The following is a 27,411-nucleotide window of genomic DNA, read 5'->3' as shown; positions in this document are numbered from 1 at the left end:
AAATGTAAAGGCGTGCACACTATGCATTAGGACCACTTAAGATGAAAATGGCCCGCAACAGGCTGGACATACGTTGCATGCCACACATTTGGTCAAAATTATTCAAAATCAATCTCCTGAGCTCGACCAAAATATTTTTCTTGTTCACTAAACCCTCATTCAGATCCAATTCTTGCAAAGATACAATGCTGAAATGGCCCTGAATTGTACGACTGACCCGTGCAGCACAGCATGTTGCGCGTTATCTTTAACTGTCATACTTACGGCAAGTGAAAGACACACAGTTGCGTTATCATTCATTGTTTAATCGACACCATGTATTGCATCAAAGCATGGTTGCATGTTTAAACAGCTCTTTAAAAAAGTACAAAGGAAATAACAATGCAAGATTAAAGAGTAATAGAATCAATCCGTATGATACATTAGTTTAATGTGGCCTTTCTGAGTTGAGGATGTGCCCCTTTCCAGCTCATACATATTTTAAAAATGGTGTAATTTAAGATTTCGTCAAGTCGTAAATGCAATTAATCAACATAGAAAGACCAATGACCTGCATATTTATAGAATTTGGCAAAATATAATCACAGAAATTCCCATATGTAAGTATAAATCCACAAAAAGATATCCAACCAAAGAAAACATTTTTTTTAGCCAGATAAATTATTACAAGAGAAAAGAAATTAGAACTGCGTTATGATCAATAAACCTAAATACCGTGAAAATTTTTTTAAAAAAAGGAATATTATCTGTCAAGTCTATCAAAGTGCATAATGTTTGCGATCCATTTCAAGTCTGCGCCTCCGGTTATTGAAGAATGGCATCTGTTCCTGCTTTACGTTACATACTGTAGTAAATAGGTTATGTCATAGCAAAGCCGTCAATGACTCGATTGCTAATTTAGGACTATAAATGTTATTTGAAGTTATTTGCATCTTTCATCATCACACACAGCATAGACATTTGAGATGACATTTAAGATGTTTGACTGCACTGTTAGTAAAAAAGAACAAAAAAAACTTGAATGCTAATGTAGCAAAATAGAATCCAGTGTCTCTTCTCACTTTAAGGTCCACCATGACAGTGCTCGGTCGTAGAGAATGCTTTTAGAGTCCAGGGTGTTTCGGTTTATCTGCCAGGTTGGTCACATAGTCCACAAAAAAAAAAAAAACTGCAGTTCATTCCATTCCAGGTTGGGGCACCTGAAGGCCTCAGAAAACATCCAGACTTTTCAGCCTGATTTTTCAGTATTTTTAAACAAGTTAGATGTCCGTGTCCTCAAGAACACCCTCGGAAAGACCAGGAGAAAGTGTTAAACGTGTTTTTATAGTCTATATTTAGGGCATGTGTAATTGCTGAGTAAAGTCATCACGTCTGGCATTCGGGTATTTGAATCAAAAGACAAATGAGAAAAGGGGGTGTTGGCGGGTGATCCCTTCAAGGTGGGCTGGAAATCAGACTTTCATTGGATGCAGATGCAATTAGGAGTCAAGAGGTTCGGTGTCAAAGATCACAGATAGGCCTCGACCCGTTCCCATGGCTGCATCTCCATAAAGAAGCTCTCACAGAGGCCAAAGCTCTGATCCAGAGTCAGCGGAATGGACTGCACTGCCTCCTTGATCTCTTCCCAGGGCTGCAGCACCACCTCCTCTGGCTGCTCCTGGAACAGCGAGGAAGCCTCTTCGAAATTATGCAGGTGATTTTCACCCTGCAGGAGCTGATCTTGTCCTTCCAGCTGTCGAGGGTGCTGCGCCTGCACGTGCAGGTCCACCACATTGACGGCTGAGGTGGCACTCACGTCCAGGTAGCCGTAGGAGGACTGGGGATGGTTCAGGTGCTGACTCTGTCCCGTGAGTTCCCCTCCTCCGCACCAGCTCCCCAGCCCGGCTGAGTGCTGCCTCCCTTGCATGGTAACCTCCATCTCGCAGCCTAGTGAGCTCAGTGCCGTGTTGATGTCCAAATCCTCGAAGGTGCTACAATTCCCACTCAGGACGTCATCAAAAATGGATGTCAGGTCAAAATCTCCTCTCAGGATGTCTGCTTTATTGGCGTCCGTTGCCAGAAGAGGGGACTCGGTCACCCTTGTTGTCTTGCTGTTGTTCTTTGTGCCCAGCTGCTTCCTTTTCCCGCCTACATCCTTGCCACGCTGGTACGGGCAGCCATTGTGGGTGCTGTGGTAACTTGGAACCAATTTGTTCTGTCTTTGAGCGCCGCTGTTGCTGTTGTAGCTGTTTGCCGACATTCTCCTCCGTTTAAAGATGCCATTGACAAACATGTCAGCATACTGGGGATCAATCTGCCAGAAGCCTCCTTTGCCCGGCTCATCTTTTTGTCTGGGGACCTTCTTGAAACACTTGTTGAGTGACAGGTTGTGGCGAATTGAGTTCTGTGAGGACGAGAAGAAATATTTCAGCAACAATACCTTTTGGGACATTTTTTTGGAGAAATAACTGTTCAAAGGTCAAAAACTTTGCTGTACAGGTAAAGGTATGAAGTGTAGGAGTACCATGCTTGGGCCCACTTCACACCTAAAGTCCAGCACGTCTAAGTACTCCATGCTCAAGTTTGGCACACTCCCCCTCCTTTGATTGCTATTGGTGGGCACATATCAGAATGACTGCACAGTCACCCCTCGTCTATCGCTGTTAATTGGTTCCAGACCCTACCACGATAAGTGAATTTCCACAAAGTATGATTCAAATTAATTCATTTTTTTTTTGCATTTGTCATTGAGGAGTTTACTTCTCTCCACCGGTGCTAACGGAAATTTTCCATCACAGTTGTTAAAGCATAGAAAACCTGTTTATAACTTTTAAAATATGTTTTTTTTAACATTATAAGAGCCCTGTAGACATGAAATAACACCCCTATAGTCACCTTTACACTTGTATTATCCAATATAGTAGACATAAGAGTAGAAATTAAGCCATTTTAGACATAAATAAGATGACTCACATGTTAGCATTAACAGCGTACTTCCTGGTGGTTATTGTCTCGTCAATGTAACATTACTGACACCGAGATACCAGTGTAGAATACTTATCTTTTGCCGCTGTTTGCGGTTAAGAAGAAACTCCGTATGCGCTGCAATCGCTTTATTAACAAGCTGAGAACACATGCAGTGAACATTCACACAGGAGCTGCTGTCGGTCACTCTCTACACTGGAACCTGCAGTGCCGCTAGCACTCAGCTAACAACACTACAAGCTGACGTCACACACAACACTTCCCAGGCCCCGCTTGTTAAAGGCACGCACATTAAGTCCCAGATACTGTGTTACACTTCATATCACGTCTTTTTAATACCTTATATTTGTATTTTCATTCGTTTAGCCATTTTGATTGATAGCTTGAAAATACTTAATTTAGGCCATGAATGCATACAATTTGATTAAGTAGGCATTTTTTTCACTAATAATAGACCATATTTAACCATGAAAGAGTGATCATTAATTATTAAAAAAAAAAAAAACGCAGTAGAGTGAGGGCGTGATGTTCTAACCGCAATGTAGCGAGGGACGACTAATACTGTGAACTTGCTCCTAGCAAATTCTTAATTTTATTTATGCAATTGCTGTTAATCACGGCCGCCACCTTGCACAATAACAATCTGAATGCCTCGAATTAAGGGAATAGTAATCCACAAAGTCAGGAAAATTGCAGCACGAAAGCGATGGCGCCCAAGCTTGAGTGGCCTTGTGTGAGTAGACCCCTAAAACTAATTTATTCAGTCAACAGTAAAAGAAAAACAACACAACTTTAACAAGGTGTAAGGCAACTCATTTTTAACGTTCTCAACTGTCGCACAAGTTTAAAAAGAAAGGAGGCGTAACTCATAATAGTACGTATATTGTAGTAGTGCTAGTCGTAGAGGCAAAAAAAAAAGTGCACTGCTTGGCTGCAACCAGCAGAGGCGCTGTTGAGCCAACTAAAGTGAAGTTGGAAAATTCCACTCAAAATTAGGGGAAGCAATTCAGGCAAAATGGAGTGCAGCAGCCACCAGAGGCGCTAAAGAGCAACAACATGACGTCAGCACAGGCAATTTTGGAAACATGCTGCACAATACAGCGCTGGCTTTCAAACAGGAGTTCAGAACATTCAGAGAGACTTTCTCCCATGTCATTAAAATAAATTGTTTTCTTTGTTAATGGAAATGTCTAAGGACTTTCTCCGGCTTATAGTAAACATCTTCACTTTATAGCGTTCATCTCTTTACACTTCAAATGTTTTGTGTGACTTTTATGGGTGGGTTGTTGCTGAAAATTTTGGTCAAACTCCGAAATAAATTCAAGGGCAGAATGAAGTGCAGTACTTGGCTGCAACCAGCAGAGGTGCTGTTGAGTCAGTGTTGTAAGAAGAACAAGACCGACTATTAGGTGAGCTGCTGTACATCACGTATATGTTGTGTTCTGTTCACAATCAAGATTCTCCCATTCGTTAACAATAAAAACAAAAATTAATTCATCAATTGGGGACTCATTTTCACTGCAGTATAGATTACACAAGACACATGTACTGTACTTAACAGTAAAATTAAAATAAAACTGTCAAAATGACTTTACCGGTGTACAGTATTTTGAAATGTAATGGTCAGTGTATCTTGAAATGTATCATCCAAAAATCAGCGGAAAGGTAATACGACAAATATTCAGTTGTGTGTTTGTGTAGGGAAGCAAATGCACTTAATGAGGCTTACAAGGAAGCGTTTCAAGCACAGTCAGCTGTGCTTTGCTGATATCTCTCTCAGGAGCCCTCATTAGCACACAAGTGCTTTCTCCACCCCTGACGCTAAACCCATATGGAGGGAGGAAAATGTGGAAGAAAGAAAAATATGTGCTCTTGGTCTTCGATAATACTTTTTTTCCCTCACACCCTTCTACGGGGATGGGGTGTCTGTTGGTGACGCACGAGTCAATTACTCTTCCCTCGCTGACACAGTCATTTATCTGACTCATCAATAATATAGAAGGAAGGTTATCTGGTCTGAGTTACCTGCCAGCTGGGCTCCGCATGTCTGTAGTAGCAGAAATTGTCGGTGATCCAGTTGTAAATGGTGGATAAAGTCACTTTGGGCTGCTTGCTGGCCTGCATGGCCATGCAGATGAGAGAGGCGTAGGAATACGGTGGTTTCACTTTCGGGTTGGTCTTGTAGTCGACCTCCACAGGGGGACTGGCTTGGATCGGAATAGGAGGGTAGCTGCTTCCGAGATGCGCATAATTGGAGAAGCGTGGCGTCAAAGTGGAGTCGCTCCCGGAGGTGACCGGGCTGCCGAGGTAAAGAGGCATCCCGGTGGAGGCGGTGTCTCCTGCTGGGGGACTGGAGGGGGACTCCGTACCACCTCTGGTGGGGAAGCGTTTGAGACAGAGGTGCTGATGGGAGGATGAGGAGAGGTAGCCCTGCGCTGCGGCCCCGTTGGGTGGCTCGGGCTGCGCGCTCACGATGGAGAAATTCTGAAGCCAGTGGAGGCTTGTGAGGCTGTCGTCGAGAGGGGCAGAGTCAGATGAGATGACCTGATCGTCCGGGTACGCCGTCAGCCACTTCTCCTTGAACTTATTAGCAATCTCCGGGCTTGTCAGAACCGGCATCCTGGTTGTGTGCGCTCGGTCTGGGCCGAATAATCAGCAGATTGTCATTTAAAGTTGTGTCTTATCTTGGGAAAAGTGAAATAAAGCACAATTAATTTGCAAACCTTACACCCAACAACAAAAGTGGTGCGTAAAACGTGTTTTAAACCACGCATTTGCATATAGAGTCGTGTTAAAACAGACGAAGTAACGTGTAATATGTTACCTTTAGGGTTTTTTTTTGTGCAAAGGATGCAGTGCACCTGTTGAAGCGCGTCCTGCTTCTTCAAGGACTCCAATGGCGCATCAGGTCTGCACGCAACAAGTGGTTTGGTTTGATTTGGACTCTCCAGTTGATCATATAGAAAGCAGAATATAAAGAAAAATCTTAGATCACATCCATATCGGCTCAGGTGAGGTTTTAGTTGATGTTGCGTAGCTTCTGTGCAGTCAAGACGTGAGATGGTGACGAGGAAGTTCAATAAGACGAGCAGAGCCAGTAGGGCTGCCCCCCATCCCTTTCAATGACTGGAAGGAGCTCTGATTGGCTGCTAGGCCTTTCTCTCTTTCTCTCCAAATCACTCGATTTCTAATTCACCTCCCTGCTTTTAGACCCACTGAAATTTGACCTCTGAGGTGCGCCCTCAGCCTGCTGCGCGCCACACGTCCCGCTATAAGATACTTTGACACCTGCAAAACAACACAACAATTCCTAACTGGCAAATACCAGGTGGATTTTAGAGTTTTTAGTTAGTTGAGTGCATTGCAGGCGACCTTTTTCTTCACACCTAATAGTGTTTTTTTAGTGTTTCTTGTTTGTCTTTTTGACAAAAGTGGCAGATACTATCGGACAGGGATGTCCGAAGTTTTTATGAGCCCGCAGCACATAAAAAAATAATCACACACAAAAAAACCTCAACAACAATCAGCAGTAATTTGACAAGAATAAAGTCAAAATCTTAAGACAAAAAAGTTGTAGTATAAAAAGAAAAAGTCGTAATTTTATCAGATAAAATAATATTAGGAGGAAAAATTACGTCATTTTAATAGCATAAAGTTGGAATATTAAAGAAAAAATGTATTAAAGTCGCAATTTGAGAATCAAACACAAAGAAAATAAAGGAAATTAGGTTAGAGAAAGTTATAATGTTATGGGAATAAGATTACAAGAAGAAAATTTACATGAAGAAAGTTGCAATAGTTGGACATCCATCCATCTTCTATGCCGCTTATCCTCACTAGGGTCACAGGTAATAGTTGGACAATAAATAAATAAAAAATAACAGCAGAAATGGAAAAAAAAAGAGCTGTAATTTTAACATATTAAGAGAAAAAAGTTGAAATTTTATAAGAATAAATTCACACGAGGAAAAATGTCATTTTAGTTTAAATGTTAAAAATATGTTATCTTTATTAAGTATAATGAGAAACAAAATAAAGCTGCAATTTCTGGAAAATTAGGTTGGGAAAAAATTATAATACTGGAATAAAGTCAAAATATTATCAGAATAAAGTCATACTATTATGAGAACAACATTTACGAGAAGAATGTTGGAATATCTGGACAGTGAAAACAGTAAAAATGGGCCAAAAGCGCAAGGTCTTACAGTAGTTCATAGTCATATGCGCTTTTTCACCTACAGTATATCACAAAGCTGAGATGCAGGTTTTTTTCTTGAAATATCTTAGCCTATCTACATGTGTCGCGTTACAAAATATCGAGGTGGCCATTGCATCCTTTCATTTTTCACTGTGTGGCCCTCGTTGGAAACATTTTGCACAGCCCTGCTGTCGAAAAACATTTTCACTTAGTGGTGTACTCACTTTTGTTGCCTGCAGTTTAGACATTAATGGGTGTGTAGAGTTATTTTGAGGGGACACTCAGTTTACACTGTCATACAAGTTGTGCGCTGACTACTTTACATTGTATCAAAGTGTCATTTCTTCAGTGTTGTCCCATGAAAAAAAAGAATATTTGCAGAAATGTGAGGGGTCTACTCATGCACTTTTGTGGGGTACTGTACAAATGTGTTACGTTTTGTCTTTAATTCGGGCCACTGTTGATCAGGGGTGTACAATGTATGACCTGGATGCCATTTTTGGCTCGCAGCACATTGTAGATTTCTTTTTAAACAATACTTTGGACACCGATATATTCTATTTACATCATATAACACATCAGTTACGGTCTATGTCATCATAATATCCATACTGCACCATTTTATGCCTGAATTTATTGTAATATGTATTTTGATATGTGTTTCTATATATTAATTAACTGTTGGATGCATTTTTTTCTGTTTCCTGGTGCAAACCCTACAGTTTAGCATGTCTGTGTAACATCTACTGTATAGTTTTCTATTCTAGCCTGGTTGAGCCGTGTGTTTTTATGAAAACCGAGGATACACTGCCTCCTAGTGAACGTGTGCCTCATTACATTCCAAACACCACGTATTGTATGGTCCAATCAGATCATGCAGTATGAAAGCCGTGCCTTTACCGATCAGAAGCACTTATCTAGTTCAGTTTTTTTATTCAGGCTGAAGGTGATTTTTTTTAAGTCTGTAGAGGACGTCGATTCAAAAATACGATTTTATATGGAATCTTCTGCCGCTTTTAAGGTCACATCTGGTGATTATTTGGAGTGTCAATGCTGACTTGCATTGAATAGCTGCATGGTAGATGTCCACGCATTGACACTCAAAGAATGTGCATATATGTCAACCCAGCTGTCGCATCCCGTCAAGGAAGCTTGATTTTAGCAGTGTTTCTGGGTTTGTTCAGGTCCCCATATAACAAAGGACTTGCAAATGTTTGAACAGCTGCTCTTATTGTTGCTCGGCTTCCCACTGTCTTTTACCGGGAACTGTGCATACAGTACAGGCCACACCGCATCTACATGCAATGGGTTGGATGAAGGTGCTGAAGAGGGGCCCTTGACAAAACTCCTCTTGCAAATGGCCTTCATTTAGAGCAAAAATCCTCAGAAGAAGAAGCATATTGGATGTCAACACTACCTATGGGTGAAGGCCGCTGCTTCATTTCTGGGTGAATACCAACATGCTGACTAACTAAAGATGGCATCTTGTTACATTATCCAATTATATATTGGCCTAAAGCAATGTAATATTCTTCATTCTTCCCAGTAATCACATAGTGACACAACTTATTAACTCATTTTGGTAGGAAGCAATGGCTGACATGTCATTTTCGATCATGTTAAACATAAATGCAACTAATTATGACTATTTAAATACTCGCGCCAATTTTGTATGCAGGAGTGTGTAGTACAGTATATAGTGATATTAGGTTATTTGAATAATGTAATTTCTAATTCTTTATTTGACCGCCAAGGGTCGTCGTTTCACTCTTGTCTTCTGAAACGTGCCATTGATGAAATAATGTTTACATTTTCAGGCAACCTATAATCCGTTGCGTTGTACTGATAGCTTGGATTGTTTTTTCTACAATTTGTGCACAAACGTTTTTACTCATTCATCGCAGTCTGCAATCTTTGTTGAGTACACACATTTTGCACATCTGCCGTTGAACAAAGGAAGTAGTATTGCAGGAATTACGTAATCCCAATGCATCGTTATGTTACCCCGTCCTGCTGTTCCATTTGTTTGATTTATACCGTATTACAGTAAAAAAAAAAAAAAACTTGTAATCTAATATAGATGTTTTAAAAAATATATTATTTGCTTGTCTCACTTAATGACAATTTCAAGTAACAGTAATAGTTTTGACATGCTGAGACAATGGAGGTGCGGGGAGGTGGTGCATTGTGCACTTAAGAGAGGCATACACAAAAGTTAATTTGTCAAGGACACCATAAAACGCAGTTTTGCGCACGCATTTCCCTAAATTAACTCCGAGCGAAGGCAATTGGCGATGGCAGATTTGTTTACCATATTTGGCAAGCGAGTGCAATAGCGAGCACTGGGATTGGTCGAGAGCTGCCGTCATTCACAAAAAAAGTCAGCCTTCGTAAACCTTCCAAACAAAGCGGGTGCTCATGGGATTCGTAGTCCAAAACAAACCCCCACTGAGCGCCGGGGCGTGAGAATTTAGATCCACTTTGGGTATTTGATCACATATTGTGAGGCATGTTAAATAAAGTTCATTCGTGGAGTACTTTTGCTGTCTATCTTTTGTTGTTGGAGTCAAAACCAGCCGGTGTTAGACTACTTAATCCGAGACGCTCCAGTTTAGGCCTACAATTCCCTACCAGCAGTGGTTTTATTTGATTGGCTACAACCTCCTGTCAATCATACAGGGTTCCTCCCTCCACCGCTCCTACAGTAAATATTTGTGTTTGCCCAGCCGGCTGTAATGGTGGACGAGTGAGGGGAAGGGAAAACGGAATACAACTCGAGTGAAGAAAGAGGAAAACGGTCGAAAGTCTGCTTGAAGGTCAGCCGCCGCGATTAGGACACGGGCTTCGTCGAAAATGGATGAACTTAAACATCAAGTCATGATTAACCAGTTCGTCCTGACGGCGGGTTGTGCGGCGGACCAAGCGAAGCAGCTACTGCAGGCGGCACACTGGCAGTTCGAGGTAAAACAGAGGGGGAGAAAATGCAGTCGTCAGCCATGCTGCTACTGTTTATGTTTGTCCACCGTTAGCTAGCTTTAGCCTGCTAGCCCCTGTATACACCGCGACACCCTATTTAAACTTTGCATGCATTATGTGAGCTAAAGCAGTTTCAGTATATCCAATTAGACTGTACTCTAGATTAAATGTAATCCGACACATGGCAGCAGTGTTTATATGTCCTGCGAATACAATTACGCAAGGGCGATGACCACAGTTACAATTAATAGAATGTTAGTAAAACGCATGTTTCGCCATATTCCTGTCCTGTTGCGAAACGTGCGTACTCCTCTAAATGTCGTTTAACTTGTGTTTGTTTCATTTTAGACTGCCCTCAGTGCCTTTTTCCAAGAAACAAATATCCCATATGGCCATCATCATCAAATGGTGAGTGCTGGGAAAGAAGGGGTGAAAATAATAAACAATTTTTAATACAATTTTCACAATTGTTGTAAAATTATGTATTTTTAAGGATCCAGCGCTGCTATATGTTGTAGGAAGGACGAGTAAGATTCCTTATAGGCTGAGGAGAGGTGGCGTGTTACTAACAATAACAAAGCACATGGCGGCCATGTTGTGAGCTTCCATAAATACTATAACACAGACAGCCAGACACACTTGTCACAGAGGGCTGTGTGTCTTTAGAAGCAACTGAGTATAACATTTTCAACGAGGAAAGTAGTTTTGGTTGAAGAATGGAAAACATGAATGGTGTTTCCTGGAAGAGGAACACTGTTCTCGCAATACTGCACATGTATTCATATGGCCGTTGCTCCCCCCTCATATGACACAACAGCAACCTTCAGCGGTAGACATTGTGGGGTAAAGTGGAAGGTATTACAGCTATATAAACTAGGGCTGCGGGATTGCAGAGAAAAGAAATGTCAACCACGATTTTCTTGCTAAGAATTGAGATCACAATTCACTGGGACAATTTTTTCCACACACCGTGTTCAGCATCATGTGCGTTCGTTTAAAAGGAATCCCCTTGTTTTGTATTTGGGCCGCAAAAAAACGCTTTAACTGTGGCAACTAATTTATCTCATTAGATGCCGTAACATTTTTAGGGTAATTAACGCATGCTTCAAGACTTCAAGAGTTTTATTGTCATATGCACAGTAAAACAGGTAGTTCTGCTATGCAATGAAATTCTTGTTCTGTTCATTCTCCCCCCCCAAAAAAGAAAGAAAGAAAAACACAAGAAAAAGAATAAGAACAGAAGAAACATTAATACCAATAAATTAAGCAACAACAACAGAAGATACATGCGCATCATGGCAAGCCACACATTTGTTTAGAATGGCAGATGGAGGCACAATGTCGCGTCCCCACAGACACTCTTTTAGAACTTTATTCTGACCTTAACACTTCAACAGTAGTCTATGTATATGTACTGTATATATGTATCTCCAACTCGCAAACACCTCTCTTCATTCATCCTCGGAACAAAACATTGTCATTCTCAGCATACTACCGCGAGGTGCATTCACAGACACTTTGAACATCACAAGAGCATCTTTTATTGTGTGCTTATGTGTGGTGAAAATAAACAAACAAGAAAAATGTGTCCTGCGATCACTCGAAGTCAGCTGGGTTAGGCTCCAGCATGCCCCCACGACCCTAATGAGGAGAAGCGGCATCGAAAATGGATGGATGGATGGATATGTAGTGTGATATCTTTGACTTTGCGTGCACCTTTAAGAGGCGGGGCCTTGGAAGTGACAACATCAGTTACCTATTGTAGAGTTGCTGAGTGTTAGCATGGTTAGCAGAGCGGAGAGTTCCGGTGACTGGCGGGAGCTGTGGCTGACAGCAGCTCCTGTGTGAATGTTCACTGCGTCATTGCAGTAGCATAACAACAAGATGCAGGACGGTGTGAGCGAACAGGAAGTCGGCTTTTATTATTTTGCAATCATTTTTCTCACAACAGGCACAATATTAACAATAATAATAATTCTAATAGTCATCATATTAGTAACACGGGGTACTGTTGTGACCGTACTCCAGCTGAAAGTCAACTCTGAATCCCCAACGTCACTTCCTGTCTACACGTCCAGAAGACATTTATTGAAACATATCTACTATATTGGGTAATATGAGTGTAAAGGTGACAATAGGGGTGTTATTTCATGTCTAGAGGGCTCTAATAGTAAAAATATTATTTAGAAAGTCATAACCCTTTTCCTATACTCTAGCTACGAAATAGTCATGTCTTGTCATTTATCTTTGTTAATAAAATTACAGGAAACTATATTTCAGACATAGTTGCAAAGGATGATTAATCACGATTCAAAATTGTAATCATTGAAAACCTTAATTGTTTTTATTATTATTAAGACTCCTCGTTGTCTTGTTCTGCATTAAAGAAACTTGCAATGGTCTTTCTCCCATTCTTCATGGGAGGTCCTGGAAGAACAGTTGACGGGGGACTTATTACATAGAAATGAATAGAAAACCTAAATAATCATTCAAGTCAAAAACATGGCAGTGAGTAAGTTTCCATACCCTAAACTAGTCGGCTTGACGAAATAGTTCGGTTTCTCAGTTTTTCACACCTCAGTGTGAAGTCCCTGTTTAATGCACACACTCTCTCGATTGTTGACCAAATGCTTTGTGTCTCACAATCACAGGGGGCGATTGTGGTGTTTGGGTTTAATTAAGATTTTCATTGCCAGTTTGGTTTGTTTTATAATATGAACAATGACAGGATCCCGTTCACCATCATAGTCCAGTTTAACCCAGTGCTGTATTCTTCCATTCATTGCTGCAGACACCACAACACCGACACAATATATGTGCGGTGTTATGTTTAGAGGCGTGTTGTTGCGTAATCACAAATTCATGTTCCTTTTTTTGGCTTACGCCAGCATGCACGCTTCTCTCCCTGTGTGCTGTACATTCATGTATTCTGAGCTTGCACAGGCGTGTGTGTGTGTGTTTGAGTGTGAGAGACTCACAACTGTAGCACAGTAGGACGGCGTGTCCAGCCTTTGTGACGCTTATTCGGGCCACAGTGTTCACTGCTATGCAGATTAAATCCACATCACTGCAGTGCTCTGGATTTTAATTGTCTTCATTTCAAGACAATGTAGGTGATAGTAAAGTAACACTACCTAGCAGTTACCCCTATAATGAAGAGCTTCAAAATTATTTTAATGGAAACTGGTTTATAACAAAGTGAATGACAGTGACATTAGCGGTCTGTAATACTGGTGGACAAGATATCTGTGCTAATGTTACTGTTCAGTGTTTCCATTGCTTGTAAAAACACTACAGCACATGATCACACCATTATTGATTAAAAAAGAGAAGTACACGAATATCTCTCCCTCTCTCTGTTGAGTTTCATTTAAAAAATTAATGAATAAATTGTCGCTGTTTTGTGGTTGACTATGGCGTAATATTACTGAAAAAAATATTGAAATATTTAAAAAAAAATGCAAACAGAACTTATTTTAAATAAATAAAAGCGACCTGTTTGGGTGATATTTCAAATAAATGAGACTTAGTTTTTTAAAATAGAAGAATAATAAGAAAATAAACTGTTGTAGTTAAACGATTGTTTAAACATTGTGGCAAAATGTAATGGACAGTTACAGTTAAATAGCTCTCTGTTGCACAGGAAGTCCAACCATCTGTCATAAGTGAAATAGCGGACACACGTGATAGCTCGTTGACGACATCACTTGGAGATTTTTCATAAAGTGCTGGTATACTGTAACTTTCTGGCTGAAGTGAGGGCGTGATGGTATTTCGTAGCAAGGTTGAAGAACTTGAATACAGTCATGGAAAAAATGATTACACCACCCTTGTTTCTTCAGTTTATTGATCTATTTTAATGCCTGGTACAACTAAAGGTACATTTGTTTGATGATATGATAACAAATATAGCTCACAAGAGTTTAATTTAGAGTTGATGTCTAGCAACTTCCATGGTTTTCTTGATAACCAAAAATCGCCTACATGAATAGTTATAGCATTGCATGTCCCCACACCATTCGTTCCGTCTCCTCACGATGACAGCATTTCATTCACATTATGTCAATTTCAGTGAGATTCCAAGTTTAACAGTAGAGTCCGTTTTTCTGGATTTTTTTTTTTTCTGTGATTCCATCTGCCAATCTGAAATCTTAGGGCCCTACATGTGCTTGGCACATCAGGCTCATAGCCAGTGGTTCTGGGTTTGAATCCCTGTGCATAAGTGTGTGTGCCTGGGTGGGTTTTTCGCCACATTTTTGTCAAATTACATTGTGGCTGTTAAATTACATTAGTGTAAATGGTTGCTAGTGCGAACAGTTTATTCTAGGCCAGCAATAATGGACTACACAGTCACAATATCGGGAGTCATCATTTAGAGTTTAAATACACTTGCCATACCCTAAACTAAGGTGCAAGGGTTTAAGCTACTACATTGCAGCTGTTTTAGAGGGAGAGTTACATTCTATTCCTCCCTGGTCAGCCCATGTAAGCTACGCCCCACTAATAAACGCAACACACCCAACAAAAGCAGAAGGTTAATGTTCCAAAACAAGTGTTTGGAAACGTGAATGATTTCACTCACCGGTTCAACAGGAATATAGCAAACACTATAGCATCCGTTTTAAATTCTTTCATTCTCAAAGATGTCTGTTGTGAAGTTTTAACTTGTAATTGTGATAAATAGACATTTACTTGTTAAATCAGTTGTCTTAATCCGCTATTGGTAACATATGCTGGCTGTTGGTGGTGTTTTTACATATTTTGGTTGAAAAAATCCCGAGTCGGTGAACACATTAGCTTTAAAACAAGAGGTGAACGATTTAGGGGTGTTTGAGTTTTTGTTTCATTGGGTTTATTCAGGGCCCTATAATCTTCTTTTTAATGGAATTGCGGACAGAATTGTGGAATTGGCAAATAAAAATGCAATCTGCGGAATCAAAAATCTTTTCAATGAAATCGACAGTGTGAATTAAATGCTATCATCGTGAGGAGAAGGGGCGTTTGTGTTTGTGTGTATTTCCCCAGCGGACAGCTCATTCATAGCAGCATGTCCTCACAAATACGAACCAGCCCCCTCCTGAACTAAACATGTCGAGGCAGCAACCTGAAGCACCGGCTAAGTCAGCGAAAAGATTGGTAAAATGGATACTATGTCAGATTTCACAATTGCATATTTATGTTAATTATCGGGCAATGTGATCAGTCCTTATCAGAGTGGATAGTGAAAGTTAATAGCTGAAGGTTGTCATGGTAATTAATAAGTTGCTGTTTTTCTTTATTATTAGCCAGTGTGATGTGCGTGGAATTATTACCTTTCAATGAGACTGGATTTGGAGAGGATCTATTCGGCTCTGTTTGGCTTCAATGGATTTGCTGTTTGAAATACATTTTTAGAACCATGGCAACCAAGGCAACCGAGCACGTCTGGTGTGGGTTGTTCCAAAAGGTAGTGTCATGTTCACACTCTGCTTTACTAGTGCAGCCTTTGTGCCTGGTCTGTCAGAGCCCTGCACTTTGTATTACATTTCAAAAAGTCATCTAAGGTTAGCTGGCACACACACCAGCACAAGTAGCACCGTGAATGCTGGTAGGATCTAGCTCACTAAATCTCCTGCCATCATTTCCTTTTTCCTAACAATCCCTCATCCAAGAGACTGTATGTTTGGGCATGCGGAAAGAGCTGCCATCACTGCACAGACTTGCTGTCAAGAATGTTTATTTTTTGTAGCACAGTGTGTCACTTTCCATAAACCCACATGCGGGGCTGTTATCTCTTTTTTTGGGATCATAAGCTAACATCAATGTACATTGATAGACATTTTATACTTGGCTCATTCTGTCATCCTAGTTTATTTGGCTCCCACAATGCACTCACAAGATGAAACATACTCACACCTTCAGCCCTTTTCTGTGAGAACGCAACACTCCTCTTCCCTTTGTTACAGCATGGACACAAAAAACCAACCAACCCGTAGAAATGAATTATGTAGCTATGGCTCTAAGGGTGTGAAACATGTAATCATGCAGCATTATTACTCAGCACGTTTACGTGGATTGAAATAATGTGTTGCATTGAATTGGTTAAAACCAGCTTGTTAAAACACATGCCGCTACCTTAATTCCATCATGTTTGGCTTTTTAAAAGTCTGATTAAGACATGCAGACTATTCAGTTGAAAATCAGAGTTCTATTGCATATATCATCGGAGTGGACTTTTGTCACATGCACCAGTGTCCATGAAGGACTAATGGTGCGGTCCATACTGTAAATATTAAATACGCTAAAGACACCCACAAAGCCTTTACTGAACCCACATTACAGCTGTAGAAGACTCTTAACTAGATACTATTAGAATTAGTATCAGATTTATTCCTTGTTGAGAAGCCCACACAGCTAGGGGTCTCACAAGACACTGTTCACGAGACAAGATACACGAGATTCGGTCCACGAGAACGAGCCAAGACGAGATTTTAACATTACTAGTAAGAAAAGTGCAATGAAAAAATATATGACAATATATTGCAATCTACTAATTTAATTTCTAGTACGTGACACGCCTCTGTACTCTGTGTGTATGCTACTGGCCCCGCCTCCACCCACATAGACAAAGACTGCATGACCGACAAAAGTTTTCGCTCCGTTCATGCCATTTTTCTATGGAACAAACGCGCCAAAGTGCTGAAACCAATGCACAGAGTGAACGCTCTTCCTGCCTGTTTGGAGGCGGGCGACGAGGAAAACAGACACAACCCTAGTGAAGACAAGCGGCATAGAAAATTAATGAACGGAGAGACTGAACCCTCCTCCTCAGCCTCTTTGTCCCCAGTACATGGAGGTGGGGCTACGAGTGAGTGGATACACAGACTAATATGAATGAAGGCACAAAAGACATGGTTTCCAAGCCGAATGCAACAGCCCCAGTGTGGAGCTGCAGCAGAGCCTTCGTCCCGACAAGCAATGCTAACTGAGGCGTTTGATCGGCAAAGTAATTATAAAACAGCGCAAAATGGTGCGTGCTCACAGACAGTGTCGCTCGCTACATTGCAAAAGCAATGCAACCTTTCAGTATGGTTGAAAAGCCAACATTTTGGGAAATGTTTGACAGACAGTACAAATTGCCTGGGAGAACGTACTTGTACATGTCACAAACAGCAATTCTTAAACTGTATAACCAAGTAAAAGAAGACCTGTTGAAGGACATCAGAAACAATGCATTTTATTCCGCCAACACAGATATGTGGTCCACCTCAAATATGACCTATATTAGTTTAACACTACATAACGGTGTGTGTGTGTGTGTGTGTGGTTTTTATTGGAGTTTTTTTTTTCTTAACAGAGACAGGGTGTATTTGTTTTATTGTTTTGAGTTGTTGTTGTGACTTTTATTTAAGTGCAATTGCAATTTGCAATGGTAAATATTCTTGACAAATTAAAGTTTATTGCCTTTGATTCGATGTACTCTCATTTTGATATATAATTAATGAAAAAATGGTCTCAAAAAATGTCAATAATATCGATTATCGACAATTTGTAGGACAATTATCATACAGCTAAATTTGTTATCATACAGGCCTAGCACCGTCACACTGTCATCAGTGTTTCCATGATGACTTGCTCTCCATGTACTGTCTCAATGAATCCAGTACGACTCTTCTTGTGACCAGAAATAAGGAAGTCATGCAGCTGTATAACTTCCACAGCTGTCTGGGAACATGTGACCCCAACCAATCATGTGACTCACCCGAGAGACAAACCAACTCGGTGACAAAAGCCTGCTTTAATTCCCATCACAGTTATGGCCATTGAAGAAAATGTGGTGAGTGCTCATGTGGTTTCCTGGCAATAAAGTCAGGAGTTGGGTGTTCAAAAAGTTAACTGTTTTCAATGGGTCAGACCAGTTAAGACGAGTGTCACCTTCGTTCAAAGTAATGAATAATACTGCAGCCTCTTTTATATGGAGAAATCTGCTCAATATAAAATAAACATTGGTGATATCTTGTTAGATAATGTACTGATGAGAATCCCATCCAGTTTGTGTGATTAAATGTCAGGAACAAACAGTGTTGTCAACGACCCTGACTTTATTGGGCTGTAATTGCTGGTTATCACTACCATCACGCACTATGTGAATTCAGCTCGTTTTTATGAAGGTCAACGTGCGGTTTCTATTGTCTGTGTACAGTGAAGAAGCAGGCATGTTTCAAGTGTTGTTATGGTTTGTGTAGCTGCCATAATTGCTGCCCTTGTGTCACAGTGTACCAATCACAACCTTTTTATTGCAGTAAAGATTTCCATCATGGACATGTGGAGTTAGTGCTGTACCCAAATGGAGGTTTACAGATGTAATATGTCATTCATAAATCATGACTCGATCGCATCGACTGTCTGCTCTCATTTCTCTGTCTGTCTCAACCAGCTTCCATCTGTCGTCACTGTGTGTGAGAGACAGAATGGATTAGAGATGGTGGGTGTTATGTTGTCCACCAAGGAGAGAGAATAAAGGAGGTTGTTTGGGCCAACACGTCTGGCTAACTAGACTAATGGCATGCCAATGCCAGGTATTTGGCCTGAGCATGCTAAGGCGTGCTTTGTGGGTAGACATTGCTGCAGACGTAGCTCAGCGTGAGGCAAAACGCTTCATATTTACTGTAATTTTATGTGATCCAATTTGATATGGGAATTTTTATATACACATGATAATACCAAGGGTGAGGTAGTATGTACAAGTGTTGTACACCCATGTCAGACCACATCTGAAAATGTTAGGCCTGCGCTTTGCTTGTTCCAGCATGTTTCCCTGCACGTTTTCTGGAGGGCCGCTTCCCAGAACCCTAACCACTCACACAAAGACTTTTAAACACACACACACACACATGTTAGTGGGACGACTGTGGGTTACAAACTCATTCCTGGAGTCCTTAAGTACACGCTGTGGTGAGGCAAGCAAATGGCTTCAAAACTAAGGGATTGCAGCAAAAGTGTGCTGCCACATTGTGTCTGTATGGCTTGTTGTCTTGGGGCCCATCTACACAGGAACCCTCCTGGGTTTTTTTTTTTGGCAGGTTGAAAAAAGTCAAGTCCACACAAAGTCACATACACACGGGAATGTATTACTGGCTAAAAACAATGTACAGTCGTCCCTTGTTTATCACAGTTAATTGGTTCCAAACCAGGCAGATATTAAGTGAATTTCCGCGAAGTAGGATGCAATATTAATAAATTTAATATTTTTGTATGCTCAGATGCAGCTGCGTCTCTCTCTCTCTCTCTCTCTCCTTCCACTGCTGTCTCCAGCATTGCTCCACCCATGGCACCATCTGATTGGTTGAGCAAGCCACAGCATGCATTAGTGGCAGAGCTAATCTGAAGTGGACACTGTCCACATGCGCGCACATACACACGCACACACACACACGGCAGAGAGGAAAGTTTTCTCGTGTGGAGAAGTGTCAACAAACACACATGTCAAGGTAAATGCAGAAAACACGCTTGAAATTGCAATAAAACATCCCAGTGCTCTACATCCCATAACGACTACTAACATTACAGTGAGCAGCAGAATAACATAAGAGTGGAGTAAACATTAGCGCCTGCTCTGCTAGCTTGTAGTACCTCCCGACATGTCTGTGAATTACTTGAAAGAAGGCAGCTCATAATTTCAACAGTCAAAATAGTCCGCGATAGTTAAAGCATGTGCGTGAGAGAGCACGTGTAAAAAACACAATTCACTTCTTTTATTGGAGGGAAGCACGCCAAGGTGGAGGCTGGTTAGCTAGCTTACTATAACATTAGTTTGCCGGTCTGGCTCTGTCTAAAACACAGGTGTCAAACTCAAGGCACGAGGGCCAAATGTGGCCCGCCATGTCATTTTATGTGGCCGAGAGCAATAAAATAGGTCAAAACCTTGCTTTGATCAAAAACTACAATACGACTACAATACGAAGTGACGGCTCACGGCCACTAAACGGCAGTGTCTCCACATCAATGCCAACGAGTTGAATTGACAAATAATGATCCCATGATCCAGGGAGAGAAAAGTTGATATGGAAGATCGTTTCAAGAAAGATGGGAAGGCATGTGCTTGTTTGTGCTTCAAGGAGAAAGACCAGTATGTCTTTTGTGTTACAATGCGATGTCGGTTGTTAAAGAGTACAATTTGCGTCGGCATTTTGACACTAAACACGGAGCTAAGTACGCCAAAGCTAGCCTTCAAGCAATGCAACTAATTGCCCAAGAATTAAAAGGCAAACTGTGGTTGCAGCAGAGTGTGGTCACGAAATCCACAGCCAAAAACAATGCGGCAATGGAAGCTAGCTTTATTGTGGCTGAAGAAATTGCCCGCGCTTCCAAGTGTTTTTCAGAGGGAGCGTTTTTTGAAGCAGTGCATGCTGAAGGTCTATGAGCAGGTGTGTCCCGACCTATTACAGACTTTAAAAAATATCATAAATATATATTTAGGTTAGGTTACTAACATAAAACTTGACCAATATAGTTGTAAACTGAGTCAACTTTTATTTTGTCATTTTTAGTTGATTACATATTATTTATATGTAGCTGCTGTTGCAATTATTTAGTATTTGCAGGTTTTTTGTTTGTATGCAGATAAATTATTGTAGTCAAACCATCAGACTGTGCAGCCTTTTTTTTGGTAAAATGCTCCCATCTGTCATACATGTTGTTAGCAGCTCACAATTGTTGATTCTACAGTATTTAAGCCCATTTTAACTGTGACAAAAACATTTTGAACAAAGTTAATGTCATAACTTGTGTTTTATGTTATTTTTCTTAATTCACTTGGATAGTTTGATCATTGGTTGATGGAGTAGTGTGGGTTTCATGACAAATTCAAATGATTTATGTTATAACACAGCAACAAGTAAAGATTTTTTTTCTATGCAACTGTAATGTTTGTCACTTGAATAAGTAATACATTTAGAGTTATTTAACATTAAGGAGTTGTTACGTTTATTTTACATTACATTCCATTGCATTTAGTTTTATTTGTAAGTTACATCTGGCCCCTTGAGAACAGCCAATATGTCGATGTGGCCCCAAGTGAAAATGAGTTTGACACTCCTGGTCTAAAAGCTCAGCAGACTACAAATTAGCAATTGAGAGAATGTATGCAATGTGGAGAATAGTGTGTTTGCGAGAAAGTCACATGAAAAGCTCTACAGCTCATGACTACTACAATAATGGGACATGAAAGATATGTCTGTGAATCACTTGAACAATGCTGTTGGTAATAACAATGTGGAAACAGTCTGTGATTGTAGAAGCCTGTGTGTGTGTGATTGTGAGAGAGAGAGAGAGAAAGAAATTCAATTCAGTCTTGTTTTGTTGCAGGGAAGTACACTAAGATGAAGGCTGACTAGCTTTTAGCATAACATCAGCTTGCCTGCTCTAAACGTACATATAAATGTGACTTTATTTACTGTGGAAACATTTCAGGAAGCTATTTAAGTTTTTATTCAACTTTAAAGAGATGCTTCTGAGTCTAGAAAATCCACACTCTTCTGGAGGTATTTTTCAATTTATTTCAATTTATTTGGTTAAATAAACAAGCTTTAAGCACTTAAACCAAGTTAAATGTTTGTATTATTATAGTGGTTTGTACAAGCTACCAAGCTTACTAGTTAGCCTCCAATTTATTCTAAACTTAAAGGGTTTCAAACAGGTTTGAAAAGCCCAAAACGTGTCACTTTCACACGGAAAAGGAGACACTATGTCATGTCAGACTCTGCGTCCATTCCATGCAGTGTTAAGATAATGTAAACTAATGTCATGTCTCATCAATAAATACTGACGCCTAGTGACCAATAACTTGTCTTTCAATAATTTTTGACTAAACAGGCCATAGACAACCACAAAACAGAGAAAATTGAATTTGATTAATTTTTGAAAAGCAGTGATAGTGAGGGAGTGATTTTTGAACCGCGATGCCACGAGGGTCCACTGTAATACATAAGGCACACCTACATTGGTGCTGTAAACAGACACACAGACATCACGTGTCACACCAAAACTCTAAAAGAAGAAAACACATGTCCTCAAGGTCCATTGTCTTCCGCTTTTCCAGATTGCCCACCCTGGAGGCCGTTTTAAAAAAATACTGTTTCAGGACACCCAGAACAGTATTGCCGTGTGGGTAAAAGGCTGAAACGATAGAATTCGACTTGAAAACGTTCCCATGTGAACAAGCTCTTAGGTTTGCAGCAACACACAGCTTGACTTTTCAACGTTGGCTCGCAGAAATCTAATCCTACTATTCCTGTGCTGTCACCTTCACAGGCTTAGTTCACCCTTTTCCTGCTTTCGTCACATTCACAACCCATAGTATAGTACGCAATGTGCCTTTCATTTTCTGGGAATCAAAATACAATAATACGGATATTGATAATAAGACTAGCCTGCCCAGGTACAGACAAATATTTCTTCCGTTGTCAATCTGAACCTGAGTGTTTTCATTGCAGCTGCTCTCCCTCGTTCATGACCTTTACCCCAGTTACCGTTGCCAGTCTTACCAAGCCAAACTCTTTTTCTAGCTATGAGTGGGCCACGTCATCTATTGTTAGTATGCTAGTCATTGTAATGTGTACTGCAGAGTGCGACAATTGCTCAATTTAGTCAGTTCTTCCTATTGCCTGCTTGTTCTCGCTTCCTTATGGTGTTTCCCTGTACATTGGCAAAAGCACACAAAAACACAAGGTAGACTAGCTAATGATTAACTGCGCGTGTGTGTGTGTGTGTGTGTGTGTGTGTGTGTGTGTGTGTGTGTGTGTGTGTGTGTGTGATGTTTGTATGAGAGGGGTTTGAGCTGCTAAAGCTGGCTGAGGTGGAAGGAGTGAAGGGGATTGTCACTTGAGTTGACTCAAACATTCAGTAGCACCTGTTGGCCTCTGTCATTTACTTTGAGAAAGAAATATCTATTTTTGACATCCTGGAATTGTTCAAAACTAAGCCACCTTCCCCCCACACACAAAGACTGTGGATTTTTCCCTCACTCACTAACATCAAGCGTCTATTATGTACTTTGTGTACCAATGCTCGTGGAGCAAAATGACAGTCTTTTGTATTCTTGACCTACTTCATAATCAACTGAAATATGTTCACTTCGACAGACTACCATTCAACCACTAAATCTGGGTTTATTTTACAGGGATTGTTACTAAGTTTTTAAAGGAAATGTCACCATTCTTTTCATACAAGTGTAAAAAAAAAAAAAAGAAAAAAGAAAGCCCTGTAGACATGAAATAAAACCCCGACAGTCACCTCTACACTCCTATTATTCATTGTTTACCCAACATTGCAACTCTTATGCTGCAGGGACTCGAGACGGCCGCCAACTTGCCAACTAGCAAATTTACCAGTTAGCCTCGAATGCATTTTTTCTAAACTTAAGCCAAAAACTTACCACTTCCACACAAGTTGGATGAACTTTTTTCACTCTGTCGTGTCTGATATGCCATGGCTGGCTTTATGACTTTATGCAGTGTTAAGGTAAGGTAATGTAATGTACAGTAATGTCTCAATGTGTTGTCATTACTGCCGTCTAGTGACCAGAACACAAAATATTGCTTGCATTTCAATATGTTAATATGTATAATAGACCATAATCTACCACAAAACAGTGATATAGCGAGGGGGCGATTATCAAACCGCGATATTTCGAGGGACGACTGTATTGCTATCACTCCTGGACAGTTACGCTCACTAACCTAACCACCATCGTCCATAATAGAAAGCAACCTAAAGAACACTAATCAAAATAATCCACAAAGTAAAAATAAACACATGCCCTCTAATTGCCATGGCTACAGCCTGTGAGATACAGACAGCAAATGAGAAATTATAACACAAATATCATGTTGATGCATAAATTACATAAATAATGCTAGTTTGTTACTAAAGGACAATGTATTTTTCATTCTGAAAGGTATCTAAGTCACTTCTGTTGTGATGTGGAGGTATATAGAAAATGGACCTTTTTGAAGAGTGTGGGGCATGCACGCTTAATGTAATGGTAGGGAAACAACAATTTATTAACACAACATGATTCTAATTTCCAGATTTTATATATTATATCTGCAAACATATGAGCACTGTCAAGATTACTTTGTAATCTCTAGTAGAATATTTTTTGAAGTAATCTCAGCATGATGTGTATGCCTCCTGAATTATAGTAGAACATGAACGCCACGTGTTCACCATATGAACACAATCATTTTTAGCAGGCAGCATCGCATACTGTACAGTTTGTGCAGCAGTTTTCTATCCAGCCAAGACGCTTTGGTTTATCAAGAATCAGAGATCAATAGCCGTGCAATTGATTTGGAGTGTGTTGTCAGTGGGGGAAAGATAAGTAAAATGTTCTCATTGTCATGCATAGCCAATGATGTTTCATCCTACTTCCAAGCAAAAACAACCATGGTATGAAAAGAAATGTATAAACTTTTCATAACTTGTTTGACACGTGAACTCGGTCCAGATCTGATGCTGGTTTTTGTGTGTTTGCTCCCCATACCTCCCCGTTCTACTACTCCCATTCCCGCAAGGAAGTTGACTGTTTAGCAGCCTTATTGGACAAGTTGGATAATGGGTGTGTGCCTCGTTTACCTTGCCCAGTGATGAGGTCATTTCATCAACTTTGCTGAAGGAGAAACAGGAAAGTAATACAGTATTACGCATTTAAAGTGTGCATGTGTTGTGGATGTGCACAGGGAGAGCAATTTGTTGCCCGTGTTTTGTTCCAAATACTGTCATACAATGTGTAAACTAAGAACAGCAATCCACAGGCTCAAGAGAAAGTTGTGAGATAAAACAATAATGCCATCTTTTTATTCTATACCTCCTATACCTTTATTCTAAACCTCTCTTCATATTCAAATGTCAACATAAAGATAATTGTGGTCTTCCCGATCTCCAGGCTATGACTGTTGGCCAACATGCTAACCACTAGACCACTGTGCGGCCCTGATTGCAGTTCATGTATTGCAAAATATAATCGTATACCCTTGTGCAAGCAGGTGAAAAGCAGTGTATGGGATTGTCATGTGGTGTAGCATCAAAGTATATAACATTATGTAAGTGGAACCTACACGCTAGTATGCCAAAGCAAGAGAACCCCACTTCTCCATTTCAGCTTTGCACATACACACTTAGATTTTCTGAGGAATGTGGTTGGTGAGACTAGAAATAACAACATATCATCTGTTTGCACACAAACACACACGCTTGCATGTCCACAAACAGAGGCGTGTTTAGGTGTGTAGAGGTTCGCCGCAGTTCGGGGGCCCAGCATGTTTAGGGGCGGCTGCTGACCGTCAGGCACGCGTTCCTTCATGCCAGGCTTTAGCAAACACTCGTGAGAAGGAACGGATGGGGACGGCCCATTGCAGCCACAGAGCTCCATCCTGTCAACAGGCGATCTGTGCTCTTTCTTCATAACAACCGTCCCCATGGTAACGCCTCTCTGTTGGCTCTGTGTTGAACACAAACTCCCCCTCGTTGTTTATTCCTCTGGTCTTTTCCATGTGTAAAACCTCTCTAAACTTAAATAAATGTTTTTGCGTCATTGTAACTTGGATCATATTCACTAACCTTCCCATTGCAAGTAATGATGGGCATCTAAAGCACTATCTTCTGTCATTTAGAAAAATAAAGCCTAATTTGTATATTGCCGTATTGGCATGAACATACTGTAAGACTGCCCTGAATGTACAACGACCCCATAAGACGAACTACATGACACATGGTGGAATCAGTCACAATCAAAATAATTATGATAATTATGATAATTTTGTTACGTGCTGCATTGACCTGAATATAAGACAAACCCTCAAAGACCTGTTGTTGGAAAAACGTTTTTTAAGACGAGCTTATGCTTTATGTTTTCAGTGTCAGTTAGATGATATTTAATTCATCACATTTATTAATCATATTTCCAACACAGATACAAAAGTTTTTGTGATTGCTCCTCAATGGCTATTTTTGCTAACCATTAGTGTTCATGATAGAAAATAATAGAGTGCAAAATAATCCACAAAGTCAATACAAAGTTTTCATGTAATTGACGTTACTGTTTCTCTGCAGGTGATACACAGTTCAGATGAGAAAATATGGACGTGGGACCATGTAGACAGACATTACCTGCTCCTTTGGTAAAAAAGATAAACAAAGGCTATTTAGTTAGGTTAATAAAAAGACAAGGACCTGTTCTTTATGAAGGGTGTCCTCAAATCCCTTCTGGTGCTATGTAGAAAATACAATTAAATTAATATGGCTTGAATGAATTGACTTTCTTGGGGGGTGGAATGTCCCCCCAATATATAATACAGTATTTGCAGCCCTGGCTGGTTGCTGCCACATTGCTAAATATCTTGTGTCATTGCTTTAATATGCAATCACAATGCTCACATTCTACACAGTTGAACATTTTTTTTTTTAATATGCAATTTATCAAGAATTCATTCCTCACACCAAATCCCTGGTACAGCCGTAAATATGACTTGTTCTTTGTAATGATTCCTTTTTCTGTTGACAGTACACATTCTGCTACTGACCTTTATGGTACAAATACAGCATTGTTTTGACACATGCAAAACATTGCCGTGAGTATTCATAACTTCAACCCCCAGGCCTTTTTTTTTTCTAAGGTCAGATGTTGTTAGCGTTTACAAGTCATTTGAATCTTCTTAGATCATTAGACTGTTTTGAAGCTTTCCAATTTTTCAGTAAGTAAGATTAATGATCTAAGGCAGATTCAGGCCAGGCAGTCTGTTTTTGTTTCATTATGTAGATAGCTACGCATTGGCTTTTTCACTTTTTTGTTTAAAAAAAAATCTGTTTATACAGTATCTGCACAGCTTGTTGCAGTAGTCTGTCACCAAACAAATAATCATTCATTCATCATAAGTATGTAAGTACACAAACATATTTAAGTCACAACACCATCCATCCATCCATCTGCTGCTTATCCTCACAAGGGTTGCTGGGGTATGCTGGAGACTATGCCAGCTAACTCTGAACAAGAGGTAGGTACACACTGGACTGGTCGCCAGTCAATCGCAGGTCACAATACAACTGTTTTACAAAAAGGAAGTAGTATATTGTGTTGTTTTCTTTGTCAAACATATACTGTACATACAGGCGGCAAGGCCATCTACAATGAAGTATTAAGGCTGAATCCCAATTCTACCCCTTACGCCTTACCTTACCCCTTACCCCTTACCCCTAGGTTTCGCGCGTTCACAAGAATCAAGTGGTGTCCCAGT

General features: G+C 40.3%; 2 protein-coding genes across 2 annotated transcripts in view; one reads left to right on the top strand and one right to left on the bottom strand.

Moving 5' to 3' along the window:
* Positions 1-363: 363 nt before the first annotated feature.
* On the bottom strand, positions 364-6,040 carry foxj1b (forkhead box J1b). The gene is made up of 3 exons (XM_054767907.1): positions 5,789-6,040; positions 4,990-5,648; positions 364-2,383 (listed from the first exon to the last, which is right to left on the bottom strand). Exons 2-3 carry the CDS (start codon positions 5,581-5,583, stop codon positions 1,508-1,510), a joined length of 1,470 nt encoding a protein of 489 aa, XP_054623882.1. The 5' UTR covers positions 5,584-5,648; positions 5,789-6,040; the 3' UTR covers positions 364-1,507.
* Positions 6,041-9,849: 3,809 nt separating this feature from the next.
* ubald1a (UBA-like domain containing 1a) overlaps positions 9,850-27,411 on the top strand; it is a 28,998-nt gene continuing 11,436 nt past the window's right edge. Inside the window, exons 1-2 of the mRNA XM_054764083.1 lie at positions 9,850-10,123; positions 10,487-10,546. Of these exons, the coding sequence (XP_054620058.1) occupies positions 10,016-10,123; positions 10,487-10,546 (168 nt within the window). The 5' untranslated portion in view covers positions 9,850-10,015. The remainder of the gene's footprint in view (positions 10,124-10,486; positions 10,547-27,411) is intronic.

Source organism: Dunckerocampus dactyliophorus, chromosome 2, assembly GCF_027744805.1.
Source record: "Dunckerocampus dactyliophorus isolate RoL2022-P2 chromosome 2, RoL_Ddac_1.1, whole genome shotgun sequence".
Lineage (NCBI taxonomy): Eukaryota > Metazoa > Chordata > Actinopteri > Syngnathiformes > Syngnathidae > Dunckerocampus > Dunckerocampus dactyliophorus.
The sequence above is the reverse complement of the archived record's forward strand: the minus strand, read 5'-3'. Positions and strand labels throughout refer to the sequence as shown.

What these genes read in the sequence shown, in the direction of transcription:
- foxj1b (XM_054767907.1), bottom strand. Translation starts at nt 5,583, where the DNA reads ATGCCGGTTCTGACAAGCCCGGAGATTGCTAATAAGTTCAAGGAGAAG. An exon ending in ATGCGGAGCCCAGCTGGCAG is followed by an intron (nt 2,384 to 4,989) that starts GTAACTCAGACC and finishes TCGTCCTCACAG; the next exon opens with AACTCAATTCGCCACAACCT.